The sequence below is a fragment of the Mauremys mutica genome, chromosome 6, assembly GCF_020497125.1.
Source record: "Mauremys mutica isolate MM-2020 ecotype Southern chromosome 6, ASM2049712v1, whole genome shotgun sequence".
Lineage (NCBI taxonomy): Eukaryota > Metazoa > Chordata > Testudines > Geoemydidae > Mauremys > Mauremys mutica.
In genome coordinates, this window is record NC_059077.1 from 43,914,394 (window position 1) to 43,928,767 (window position 14,374).

General features: G+C 39.5%; 1 protein-coding gene across 3 annotated transcripts in view; it reads right to left on the reverse strand.

Annotated features, from left to right (window-relative positions):
• AGGF1 (angiogenic factor with G-patch and FHA domains 1) overlaps nt 1-14,374 on the reverse strand; it is a 40,578-nt gene that overhangs the window by 4,268 nt on the left and 21,936 nt on the right. For 2 of the 3 annotated variants that reach the window (XM_045021104.1, XM_045021105.1), the window contains exons 6-12: nt 12,416-12,773; nt 9,566-9,677; nt 8,206-8,257; nt 4,353-4,454; nt 3,796-3,961; nt 3,214-3,293; nt 1,692-1,819 (exon numbers count right to left, since the gene is read on the reverse strand). In XM_045021104.1, the coding sequence (XP_044877039.1) occupies nt 1,692-1,819; nt 3,214-3,293; nt 3,796-3,961; nt 4,353-4,454; nt 8,206-8,257; nt 9,566-9,677; nt 12,416-12,773 (998 nt within the window). The remainder of the gene's footprint in view (nt 1-1,691; nt 1,820-3,213; nt 3,294-3,795; nt 3,962-4,352; nt 4,455-8,205; nt 8,258-9,565; nt 9,678-12,415; nt 12,774-14,374) is intronic. The other variant, XM_045021107.1, reaches the window with a different exon arrangement.

The following is a 14,374-nucleotide window of genomic DNA, read 5'->3' on the forward strand; positions in this document are numbered from 1 at the left end:
ATCATTAAAATCAGGGATATCGCCAGGTAAGGCTACATTAACATCCTGAGCAATGTCAATTCACTGCCTTACTACCCAAACTTCGTAATTCTTAAAGGCTTATTTGCCCAACAAACGTCTTTTAATTTCCAACATACAGCCCCCCACGAATGCATACATTCAATTCCTCTAAAACCCACTCTTAACGATAATCTTGATGAGATTATGACTTGTCATAATTAAGCATGTGAAACAATGTGATTTAGAGTAGTGGTTCTCAACCAGGAGTCTGGGGCCCCCTAGGGGGCCTCGAGCAGGTTTCAGGGGGGGTCTCCAAGCAGGGCCAGCATTAGACTCGCTGGGGCCTAGGGCAGAAAGCCATAGCCCCACCGCATGGGGCTGATACCCAGGAACCTGAGCCCTGCCACCCAGGGCTGAAGTTGAAGCCTGACCAATGTAGCTTTGTGGGGGCCCTGCAGCATGGGGCCCCAGGCAATTGCCCTGCTTGCTACCCCTGATCGCTGGCCCTGACTTTTATATACAGAAAACCAGTTATGGCAGAAGTTGGCCGTGGAGTTTTTATAGCATGTTGGGGTGGGGGTGGGGGGGAGCTCAAAGAAAAAGGTTGAGAACCTCTGATTTAGAAGAAATGGCTGTATGCATTGTGAGCGACTGTATGTTGGAGGTGAAGAATCTGAGTAAATGTGGATGTTACAATGGGTTATAAGTAGAGCCCTACCAAATTCATGGCCATTAAAAATGCATCACGGACCATGAAATCTGGTCTTCCCCCATGAAATCTGTTTTTGTGTGTGCTTTTACCTATTCTATACGGCTCTCACAGGGGAGACCAGCATTTCTCAAATTGGGGGTTCTGACCCAAAAAGGGAGTTGCAGGGGTGGGGGTGTATCTCAAGGTTATTTTAAGGGGGTTGCGGTATTGCTACCCTTACTTCTGTGCTGCCTTCAGAGCTGGGAGGCCAGAGAGCAGCAGCTGTTGGATGAGTGCCCAGCTCTGAAGGCAGCGCCCCGACAGCACAGCGCAGAAGTAAGGATGACAATATCATACCATGCCATCCTTACTTCTACGCTGCTGCTGGAGGTGGCTCTGCCTTCAGAGCTGGGTTCCTGGCCACATGCCACCCCTCTCCAGCTGCCCAGTTTGAAGGCAGTGCAGCTGCCAGCAGCAGCGCAGATGTAAGGGTGGCAGGTCCGCAAACCCCCCCGCTTACAATAACCTTGCGATCCCCACACAATTCCTTTTTGGGTCAGGATCCCTACAATTATAACACCATGAAATTTCAGATTTAAATAGCGGAAATCGTGAAATTTTAAAAATCCTATGACCATGAAATTGCCCAAAACAGACCATGAATTTGGTAGGGCTCTAGTTGTAAGGCATAGGAACTGAGGTTGCTGTGGATACTAACGTAGTGTAACTGGTTATTTCCTTGACTTTAATTTATTGTGTTGATAAGAAATGCACTTGAGGAAACTTAATGCTAGATTAAAATTTGTGTGTGGGGGTTAATGGTGGCCTAATGTGAATCTGGGAGTCAGTGCAGTAACCTGAGCGCTCTCACACTGTACATTCAGCCCAAATGATATCAAATAAGGTTACCATTATAAATTCACTTTATCACCACCTATAAACGTGCACGAAAGGTTTGCTATGCATTAGCAGAGCACAGAATAAGATTTTACAGACTTACACATGGACTGAAGCTGGAGTATCATCCCTTTGAAATGTCCCCTCACTTCCAATGGTCTCCCTGCGTTTTCCTGCTCTATCTTTGTAATTTGGATTTTTTACTGCTTTGTTGTCTTCATAGTCTGTATTCTTTACAAACACAAAAATTCCATTACGGAAAGAAATCAGTGACAGGCTTTAAATGCTCCTTTTTTGTAAACCTGTTTTTCTTTTTCCCCAAACAACTAGAATAGCTTTACTATATTTTATTAATTCAAAACCTCATGACCAAATACTATAGAATTCTCCTTCAGTAGTTCCATGTCACTACCACATGATAATGTGTTATTAGCAAGTACATCAGTTTTATGACAGTCTAATTAAAACCATATAATCTCTCTGTAGTACCATGTTCCTGGCGTAATTAAATGCATGTTACCTCCTGACATGAAGAGTCAATTTCCTCATATTAAGCACAAAACCATATTGACAAACCATTGGGAATTTCGTGTATTGCAATTTTATATCTCTAAGTAGTGTCCCAGGAATCCTGCTGCCCATTAATGTCAATTGCTACAGAATGAATGAGAGATTCTGTACTTGTACAGATTCTGTGTTGGTGACATTTGATTAGCTGCCAAAGTGAAGGCATCCTGTTCCCCACCTGAATGTGCACTACAGAGAGGCTGGTCATGACTACATGTTAAGGTTGGGTTCTAAAATATCCTTAAAATTGGACACATATGCATATAAACATAATACAACCAGTGCATGTAAATACATGCACACAAATATAGTATGTGCATATATACACACACAACATATTCACAATGTGTGAACAATATATGCACCACATATATAGATAGGTATGGATACATATGCTACACTATTGATTGAAACAATATTATGCCCCTCCAAAAAAAAAAATTGTACTAGAGCATGGAAAAAATAAACCACAAATTAAAAACATATGATACCATTTACAATAAACTGCTTAAGTGAGATTCAAAGAACCCTCAACTAAGATTCAGAATACTCGAAATATTTCTTTATGGGATGGTGGAAATAAGAGATTTTTTTTTTCTTAAATCCTGTCTCTCCTCCCATCATTTCTTCTCCATTGCTTTCCCTTTTTCTCCCTCCTTATTCCTCAGGCTCTCTCTTTCCAAGTCTAGTTTGTGCTGAACTGCAGTGCCCCTTTCCCAGATTGTAGTAAGATATCCTGTGACTTTCTTATCTTCAAAGGGATAGGCATCTGGCTTTACTCTCAAATCACTACAACTGGACATTTTTTCCCTGAGCCTATATGAGAGAACTTCCACCTCCCCCTACCTACTTTTCTTCCTCTTTGAAAGTTATTTGTAAAATAGCAGCTATAATTAGTGTGTGTAAGATTAGAATTTCTCATTAAACCAACATACTTTAAATAAGTTGTATATCTGAAAACTTTCCCTGTTAAAATCTATGATTTAAACTAGGAATCACAGAGTAAATATAAACTCCACAGCTTTCAAGCCGTTCATAAACACTTATTGTGAACTTACCTGTAAACCATATTTTACCCGTATTTTTTTTAATGCTTTTCTTCTAACTAATTCTCTCTCCTCTTTGCTCAGTGCTGGACCTAAAGGGAGACCACAAGACCAGATTTAACTGGATAATTAAGTAATACTGTTTTGAAGTATAGACAGAATTAATATTATAGAAAATTTTGTTCTAACTACTGTTGTTCTACAATTGCTAAAATGATCAATACAACTGACTATAATGACTAGATAATAGATTTAAGTTTCCTTTCTGTTTTGTGTGTTCCTAGATCCTAAACAAAAATTGCTAGCTGTAACAATATGATCAGAATGTTGTATTTCTGTTACAAGTTAACTTCAAGAACACAATGCTACTAAATAACCCAAATCTTCTAACACATTTATGTATTGAGAGGAAAATACATCACATGACATATAGTACAGAAATATACCCAGTTGACAGCAGACCATTTTCTTTTTTATAACTATTTGAAATAGAACTACCTGGTTCAGGGAAAAGGGTGACTATTTTACATTCTCAATTAATTTTGTAATGTAAGAGCTACTGTCAATACCATATCCAACAATATCATCACTTACCAGAAAATTCCTTTTTCTTATCAAGGCGAAGATGTGCTCTGACCTGTCCTGGTTCACATCCATCACAGGTGTCACTGCCAGGATGTATGTGGAAGGATAACACAGTTTCTCCGATCTTTACTTCATCCCCATGTTCCAGAACATAGGGGTCACATTTTGTTTTAGGCTATAGAAAAAGAATTATACCGTTTTGTCAGTTGTATTTATTAGAATAACTGATAAAATGCACCATTACATGTATTCCATGAATATTGTTTATATGTGAGTCATTCAGTGTATTTAAATTGGTATCTTGGTAATCTAACTACATTTTTAACTGGAACAGATTTCTCATAATTCCTAATCCAAAATAAATATGAAAATTTATCATAAGTACACCTAAAAACTGAGTAGAAGCAAAGAAATGATCCATGCATGGAAGAAAACCCACTCAGCAAAATCATCAATGGTGATTTATAAGTCAGAATTTCATTTAAAATGACCATGTGACTGATCTGCTTTTCTATAATGCAATATATGTCCCTAGTGTCCTAATCACAGTAAGTTGCAATGCTCACCTGTAGAATCTGATTTCCGTTAACAACTGTGCCATTCTGACTGCCTTGATCCACAAGAACATAATTTTGCAATTCATGGTCAAAATATACTTCTGCATGAAACTAGAAAAATATAATGAAATAAAATGTTTTCACTGCATATCATTTAGTTTACATATTATCTTAATATTTCAGGATGTATTTTAGTGGTCTGTTAACATACATCTGGTATTGTAAGTTAAGTCACACTGTTGCAGGCTTTCTGACTTGACCAAATTGAGGAGTACATGAACAAAACCTAGTATTTCTAGCATACTAAATTCCAGATCAGCACAACTGTATTTGTTGATTGGGCTGTACAGATTTACAATAGGGAACAATCCTATAATGGCAGAGAGATTGACGAAGATGACCTCAGATCTTTTCTGTCTCTGGATTTTATGAACAGAATAAACCACAATTCAACTTAAGTTTATTTTAAAAGGTGCTAACCCTGGAGCTTTTTGATGATCTTATTTTAATCTTTTTTTTAAAAAAGCTGTAAACGTGAAAGTGATCCAGACAGCAACAAAATGCTGCCAAGTATTGCAGGTGGAAGAAAACAGCTTACTGCCACTAACTTTCTATGGTTCCATTGGAAAGTCACTTAACTTCTCCTTGCCTTAGTTTCTTCATGTAAAATGAGAATAAGCCCTGACCTCATGGGTGTTACGATATTAAAGCAGTTTGAGATTCTTGCATGATAGGTATTTTAAAACAACTCAACTGCCCACAAATTGGTGAATTTGGTTATTCACACTAGGAGGTGAGTTAAAAAACAAATTACGGTATTACAGAGAAATAAAAGCTCTTGACAGAAATGACAACCTTGTTCTGAGAACTTTAATTTTTTTCATAAACATCCCTAGAGAGGTTGTTTGGATAGCAGCAAGTACCAAAGCCAAATACAGGTAGAGGGTCTGGGGTAGCGTTTGAACACTCGCAGCGAATTTCAGATGCAATTCTGTCCACGTTGCAGGGGGATCAAAAGGGGCCTCTCTTCTTCTATCCTCCTCCTCCCCTCCCTGCAGAAACCACAACCTTTGCCCCCTTCCCTCTGAAACCAGGATCCCTCTCCCCTGTCCCCTCCCAGTCTACAGCCAAGAGGGGGCCCTGGGACCTTCCTTGTTGTGCCTCTGACCCCACAATCCCAAACAGGGAGAATGGTAGGACTGGCCCTAGGAAAGCTGCCCTCCAATACCACCTAAAGCCCTTAATTACCTTGGCCAGTCCTGGGCCTGGAGCTCCTTCCCAGATGATCCTCCTCCTCTGTCATGTTCCCTCTCTTCTCCTCCTCCTCCTCCTCTCCCCAGCAGAATATGCAGCTAGGATCTGATAGGATGCATGCTGCGGTGATTGTCAGTGGGGTTTGGGTTGTAGGATTCACTGCTCAAGCCACAAACTGTGTTGCACTCCAGTTGCCCAATGTGGAGCCTGCTGGCACACTCTAGGTCCAGCAGGGTCCACACAGGACAGCTACAGTGCAACATGCAACCTGTGGCTTGGCCCATGAATCCAGCAGTGTCCCAAACAATTCTAAATCACTGTGGCGTGCCTCCTATCAGACCCTGACTGCACAGTCTGCACATATGCCACTGGGTGGTGGTGAAGAATGCCACCCTGTGGCACTATTTTCTGTGTTGGTCAAACCCAAGTGGCAATGAGTGACTGACCCACACTTTTCTATATATAAAGTATGCATAGTTCAGCTTGCAAAATTTGTAGATTTAAATTGATTTAGTAATTTTATAATTACATGAAAAAATCAGGATTACAAAAAAATAAGGAGGGTTGGCATCTCTGTACTGAGTTGCTATAGACTCCTGATTCAAACATCATCTTCCCAAAAGATCATTAATAGTCACCAATCATTTAACCATCAGAGGAATGAGGTTCTGGAACTGCCTTCTAATAGGAGTAATGGGGACAAACAATCTAAGTAGTTTTAAGATGGAGCTTGATATATTTATGAACAGGATTATATGATGAGATTACCTGCAATAGTAAGGGATTGGACTCAATGACCCAGGAGATGCCTTCCAGCCCTATGTCACTAATAGTAGAAAAAGGAATTTCACGGTTTTCAGTAGAACCCACTTAATTGGCATCCCGATAAATGGTATGGTTGGATTAACTGGAGTGATGGTCAGGGAACAGATTCAGTAAAATGTGTTTCAGGTACTAGAAGCAAAGGATAACTGGTAGACCTAGTTTGTTTAAATAGCTTATCTGTAGGGCCCTACCAAATTCATAGTCCATTTTGGTAAATTTCACAGTCACAGGATTTTAAAAATCTGAAATGAAATTTCAGATTCAAATAGCTGAAATAATTACATGGTGTTATAATTGTAGGGGTCCTGACCCAAAAAAGGAGTTGTGGGGGGATTGCAAGGCTATTGTAGGGGGTTGCAGTACTGCTACTCTTACTTCTGCACTGCTGCTGGTGGTGGCACTGCTTTCAGAGCTGGGTAGCTGGAGATCGGCAGCTGTTGACTGAGGGGCCGAGCTCTGCAGAGAGCAGCACAGAAGTAAGGATGGCATGGTATGGTATTGCCACCCTTGCTGCTGCCTGCAGAGCTGGGCCCTCAGTCAGCAGTCACCACTCTCCAGCCACCTGGCTCCAAAGGCAGCAGTGCAGAAGTAAGGGTGGCATGGTATTGCCACCCTCACTTCTGCACTGCTGCTGGGGGGGTGGGGAGGGAGAGAGAAAAGCAGGGCACTGCCTTCAGAGGTTGGCGCCTGGCCAACAGCCAACACTCTCTGGCTGCCCAGCTCTGAAGGCAGCGGAGAAGTGAGGGTGGCAATATCGTGACATCCCTAAAATAACCTTTTGATCCCCCTGCAACTTCCTTTTCAGTCAGGACCCCAATTTGAGAAATGCTGGACTGCCCCATTAAATCTGTATGGTATAGGGTAAACACAGACAAAAGACCAGATTTCATGGTCTGTGATGCATTTTTCATGGCTGTGAATTTGGTAGGACCCTAGTTATTTGGTTCTGTCTGAAGCCTATTTACAATAGTTTACAGGTGTTAAGGGTGTTTATATAGCCTAAATGTGCTCACTTCATATTGCTTTTCTTGATGAAGACTACTAAATTTAAGGTCTGTACTTTTTTACTGAAGTAGTTAGTGAAATAAAAATAAGTATATAACAAAATATAGTCGTATGAGCCTCTGGTAATCTCTTAATTGGAAGAAATATTTTTCCATTGCCCTGTATCAAAGAAGAGAATGCTACTAAATTTCCTCTCCCCTTGAGAGCTCATTTTACATAACAATTACCTAGAAGATAAATCAGACGAACACATGAAAAATCTAGTTCTCAACTCATCTGTTGGGATTTGAATATTGATATGACCAGCAAAAAGTCCTAATTAGTTTTCCAGAATATTCCGTACCCACCGCTGTAGTAGGTTTTAAACATTTTGAATAACTGGAAAGCTCAAGATTAAAATTGTATTTAATAAATTCCTTCCTGTGTTACTATCACAAGCTATTTAAACACAAAGAATTTTTTTTTAAAAAATCAACATTTATATTGTGAATTTTTAAGGTTTTTCATGTCACTGCACTTGGACACTGAAATTAAATTGCTGGTTTTGGTCAGTTTTACTTTGTTTCCTTTCCATTGGGACAGGGCTGCACTGTTTCCAAAACTGCAGGGAAATTATTAAAAACATTCCTCTGCTTAAAGACAAGTTCATTTAAAAAAATACTTCTTTTAATAGCAAGACTCTTAAAAACACACACTAAAATTTTGGCCTATATTTCTGACAGCGTACTTTTAAATTTCTTGATCTATCGGAATACAAAAATAACAATTTAAGAATTACCTTACTGACTCCAACTTCAGGAATCTGGAGGGTGTGTTCCATATCTTTCTCTCTGTAAAAACAGGTAAATAGTTAGTTAACTTGATTTCTGGCATACATAATTATGTAACTTACATCATGGTACCAGAGAGATTTAAGATACTTCACACTAATTTGGTTGTGTTATAATTTCTTAAAGAAAAAGTTTTTAATATAATCAGTGACAAGAAGCACACTTTGTACAAATCGCAATATCAAGTTTCCTTTCTGAACTATTAAGAAACTGTACAGACTGAAAACTATCGTGATGCAATATATGCTGGGGAGAATTATGTTATGTACCTTGTTACATCTATAAATACTAACCCATGCAGCAGACAATGAACATATAATTAAGCTGAATCTGTAAACTTATCAGGGAAAAAAAGGCTGATTCCACACAAGCAGACAAGGCCTGTAAGAAAATGGCTTTGGTTATGGAGAGACCACAGGGAACTCCTGCATATTTTGTGCTCTTCAGTGGGTCTCTACAGTAGTGTTTAGGGCACAGGTATGCATTTTTAGCATCAGACAAGGGATATAACTAGTGGAACTATAAACTACATGGATCCCTTGGCCAAAATTCCTGTGTAGTGGACAGTCATCACAATCTAGGAGCCTGCTGTAGTAACTGATGCGTGGCTGTACAGATAGTAAAGGACCTCGGGATGCAGGTTGAGAGTTAGGGGGAATTTCCATCTACTATGATATCCATGAAGTTGTGTACTACAATGTCCATTTACTGAGCCTGTGGAATCAAATCCTATATACATATCCCACCATCGAAATGCCAACAGCACGCAGCATACTACACAGCTGAAAGGGAGGAAAAATTTTGGCAAACAACACTGCTCTTACATAATATATCACTACTCTTGCATAAAATACATCCAAGAGAACTCTGATATCCACAAGGAGCAGACAGGACTTTTTGAAGATCACATCCAAAAGATACTCATGGGAAAATAAATACATAAATTGAGTCTGAGTTTCAGAGATGAAGAGTTGAGTCAACTCTACTGGAATGTGAATATGAGAGACCAGGGTTCCAGCATAAATATCTAATATGCTTCACTCTGAATTTCAGAATTATATTTTTTTTACTTGTGAAAGAGGCACTTAGTGGCCTCAAAGTCATTATCACCTTTTGGGAGGTGATAATAGCTTTCACTGAACTCACTGCAGCCAATCACACTGCACTCATTTGCAATCTACTGGTTACTACTACACCAAAACTTCAGAATTGCTAATGTAAAAAGATGAACACAAACCTAGTGACTCATCACACAATTTTTCAATGTCAGACATGAGCCAGGACTGCACAGATTCCTGTCAATTTTACCTTCCAATTGTAGCAGCTTTCACAGCTGTGATGATATAAAGTGATCCAGTCTGCAGTACTGGTGATCTAATTACAATTACTCTGATACATGGAGGCCAAATTCTCTCTTCATCTATATTTATAAAAGATAAGTATTAGTAAAAAGCAAAGCCTACAACTATGATATCACAGTTGTCTAACTTTTCAGATGTTTAGAAAGGATTTAGCCACACCTCAACTGCAATTAACTGGTGTTGTCCAGCACAATCCTGCATCAGTTTTAGCAAATGAAATGTACAAGCAGTTCTGACTGAACAACTTTGATTAAGCTATTCTTCAAAAGGCTTATTTGTCCATTTCCAGTCCAAATGGTCAGAAATGTTTTCTCAGTGTGTTGGAATGGGCTACTTGGATTACTTGTATGTATTGAAGTGCATATTTACTTCAACCAGCATAAAAAATAACTTTGTAGAAGTTATTGACATGCTATTTATTTATGGGTTATTAGGGATAGTTGATTAGAGATAAACAAATTAACATTTTGTTTAAAATGTAGTTCTACTCTGAAAAGAAACTATCTAAAATATAATCTTATTCAACAAATGTGCTCCTTATTGGTATTCAGAGTTATATCTGATTACTTTAATAACTAAACTTTAGTTTTGAGTACTTTTTAGCACTACAGAGCCATCACAGTTAAAAGAGAATGAGCTGTATTCTGTTCCTTCTTGTGCATGAAGAGAATTGTTAACTGAATTCCAATTGCTTGGGTAAACTATGTGTCTTCAGATATACATGTGCAACAGCATTGCCTTTAATGAAGCTGAGCAGGTGTAATTAAGGGCACAATTTGAAAATATTGGGTTGCACAGATGCAAGGACAAAAATCAGCCTACAGTTTCTTTATTACTCTGGTGTTGATGCACAAGCTAGAAAGAACACAGCTTGACTTTCAGATCCTAGATTGAGTTTGCAGAGTTGATAGTTAGAAAACCATTTTTCTAATGAGTAGAAGGAGAAAAATTAATCAAGGTGTCACAAGGTAAGAACCACCGAATTACCAAGATGCTATTTTTGCATTCACTTTTCAGACTATTATGTTCTAAGGACGCCTTTATTTATACCAAAAGCACCTGATGGTCAGAGATTACCATGCATGTAATTCTGACGTTTACTGAAACCCAAAACTTACCTCTGAAGTCAACGATCTTAAATGCAACTGTAATATATCATCATACCAGTTACATGGGATTCATGATTAAACAACACTAGAGGTCTAAATCAGTTAGGGTGGAGTTCACTTTATCTACATAAAGCCCGAGTAACCTGGCTCTATGTGAGTGAAGAAAAGGGATGTTACAGATAAAATTTCCTAACTGTAGCCAGGTCATGGGGTTGCAGTACAGGGCCCTTGCAGCTACTACTCAAATCTGTGGGTTGGAAAAACAACTGCAGCCCCTCCAGGCACTTTTCGGTAACGTTTATGGGTTTATGGATCAGAGGATCTGCATAAAGCTAGATCTTGTGAGCTCTTCCACAGTACAGTCCTTCTGCCAACCTCTATCCCAGGGTTTCCCAACAAGGGTTGCCGCTTGTGTAGGGAAAGCCCCTGGCGGGCCGGGCGGATCACTGCTCCAGGCCAATGGGAGCTGCTAGGAGCAGCGGCCAGTAAGCCCCTCAGCCCGCACCGCTTCCAGCAGCTACCATTGGCCCGGAGCAGCAATCCACGGCCAATAGGAGCTGCGATCGGCTGGACCTCCAGACGGGGCAGGTAAACACACCGTCCCGGCCCGCGAGGGGCTTTCCCTACACAAGCGGTGATCCCTGTTTGAGAAACCCTGCCTTATCCTATCCAGAGTCAACAATGAAGACACTTTGGCAATAACTACTATGAGCTCGGGATGTGATTCTCAGATCGCATATAAATACTCATGCCAGCTCTCATCTGAACTAGCACACTAAAAACAGTAGAGCAGCCACGGTCGCATGGGCAGTGGCAGTCAGGGCTAGCAGCCCTGAGCACAAACCCACCTGAACCCTTTTGGTACGTACTTGGGGTGGCTAGCCCATGCTGCTGCTGCTGCCTGTGCCTCTGCAATAACACTACTATTTTTAGCTCACTAGCTCTGATGAGAGCTAATGCACATATGTGTATGCAAGCTGGGAATCACTCATCTAGCTGGTAGTGTAGACATACCCTTTCAAAGGGCATAGAGGCCTCCCTGTACACCTATTCCATACACAGCCACTCGAACATGTCCAAAGTAGAACTTAAAGTGGTCTGGAGGGATTGTGCTCGTCCTCTGCAGCATAGATAAGCTTCACCCTCAGTGGATTATATAGTACTTATCTAGAGAACCTTTATCAATAACAGAAATTCTATGCACTGCTTGGATAATTGATCCCAGAAATTACTATAAGAATAGGACTGTGATCTTAATTTTAGTATATATAGGTTACACTCTCTAGTGTATATGTATTATGGCATTGCTTCCCTGTCTAAAAGCTCCTGTTACAATTCTCTACACAAACAATATTCAGTCTATGTAAGCAGAGAAAGAGTATCATGTTAACATCACAAAATAACAAAGATATACTCATATGACAGCTTTTACAAGAGCAAAATCCATATTTGTTTTTAGTCCTAACAACAGTGGAAGGAAAGAGTGGAAAGAACACAATAAATATTGGCATAAGCTTTTATATTTCACTGAAGACTACAGTTTTTAAAGCTAAACTACCTCAAGTCATCCCTTTTCAGTTTTATTTTTATGAGTCACTATCATTTTCTTATAGTTTGCTCTCACGTATTTAATGGACTTCTGAAAAAAACTACAGAAAATACTGTATATAAAAGCCATAATAATTCACCTTCATTTTCAGAGTCTTCTGAGTTTACACTCTCTTCACTTGTTACTTCATCTTCAGTGCTATACTCCTCACATTCCGAGTCAGTAATTTCACCTTCTTCTGGCTCACTCTCTGTCTCTATTATTTTACAGTCATCCATAAATGCAGCTGTATCTTGTGTTTTTCTGTTAAGGTGTGAATTTATACCATCTGTAATAATTGATTCTTTGGCTGTTAGTCTGTTTCTTACATCAATGTCCACTTTAGCCTTCTTTCTTGCATTTGGAGACTCCTCCTCTTCAGTAGAACTTATTTGCTCATTAGTGGTGGAAAGGCAATTCAGACTTCTGGGTGATTTCTGCTCTTCTTTGTCCAAATCCTGGAGAGGATTTATAGAAACCAAACTTGAGGAATTAAACATTGTCTTTAGGGACTGAATTCTTTTAATCTATAAATAACACAGATTTAAATCCTTCACTAGATGTTATAACGAGTGTCAAGAGATTTTTAAAATCAATAAACTTGTGTGTGCATGCAAGAGAGAGGTTGCAGATGACACCTTTCACCCATTTCAAGTGTATCCAAGATGTTATGGCTATCTTCAATTCCTGATATTGTATCTATCACTCTCTTCTTCTAATCCCTTCACTGACAGCCTCTTTCTTCACAACAAGCTTCAGGATTCTTGTTCTCACTCTCAAAGACCTGTGTAAATCCATCCCAAATACGTCTGCTCTGCTTTCATCTCTCCTAATTTCTCTTTCCCCCTCACTCAATTCCTATGCTCCGTCCAAGCTTTCTTAATTGTTCTTCATCTCTTCCTCTATGTCTGTCTTCTCTTTTTCCACAGTGCTCCCTATGCCTGGAACTCCCTGCTACGTTCGCTGATCGACCTTTCTTTCTTTCTTCTTTCAAACTTGCATCTTTAACAAAGCCTTTCATTACAAGGCACTGCAGAAGTAGTTTAATTTTCCAAGTTCCCATTATAATGCCACAGAAGATTCATACTGAAAATCTATTTCCTTACTGAAAGACTTTTCTCTATTACTCATACACACGCGGCTTTATTGCATGTTTGTCCATCAGTGTTTGGCTTATAGCATTCATTTGATTTTCCTTCACAAGACCATCAAAAATTTCTCAAGGCAAAATATTAAATCAACACAAAGAATTACATAAACTTTTCCAGACTATTTAAGAAAAACTGTAGTCATAATTCTGAATCTACCAACCCTGAGACTTTTAAGTGAACAGAAAAGCTTTGTCAAGTAAATGAAAAACATTTAAGGTCCCAAATTATTTACTTATTTGGAACCCTGAACTCAGAATAGATGTTTTGCAATAAATCCAATACTCTTGAAACAGAGCAGGTAAACAATGGAAAAGTGCCTTTCAAGTATTTTTTAAAAAGATTATATATAAACATGAATTAATCTTAATGTAAACCCTGTGAAAGAAGTTAAGTATTTTAATTTTATAAATGTGGAAACAGGAATAGAGAGGTAAAGTAACTTGCTCAAGGCCACAAGGCTGGTCAATGGCAGAACTGTCATTAGAACACAAGAATTCCTGTCACCCAGTCTTGGCCTTAACCCCCTAGGCAGCAAAGAACATTTAAGTCTACATACACATTTAGCTGTTTTGGAACTTGAAAACATTTTCCAAGAGCTTTTCCTCTCAACGCACATTAAATTCTCATTAAACAGCAATTCTAGAAGAACCTTAGACTGTTCCACCACACTGCATCACTTAGATCTGCATAGGAAGGGTGGGGATGTGTGTCTCAGAGCACAAATCTTACCCCTTCTGCATCAAAGGGTATGTCTACATTACAAACCCAAGTCAACCTATATTAGGTCGACTTACAGCCACCGCAATGCATGTCCACACTACCCTCCCTGAGTCAGTGGTGAGCATCCTCACCCCCCTGCTCCTCAGGTGAAGCCGCCCGGGCCTTCTCACCTCTGCACCATCCAGGGC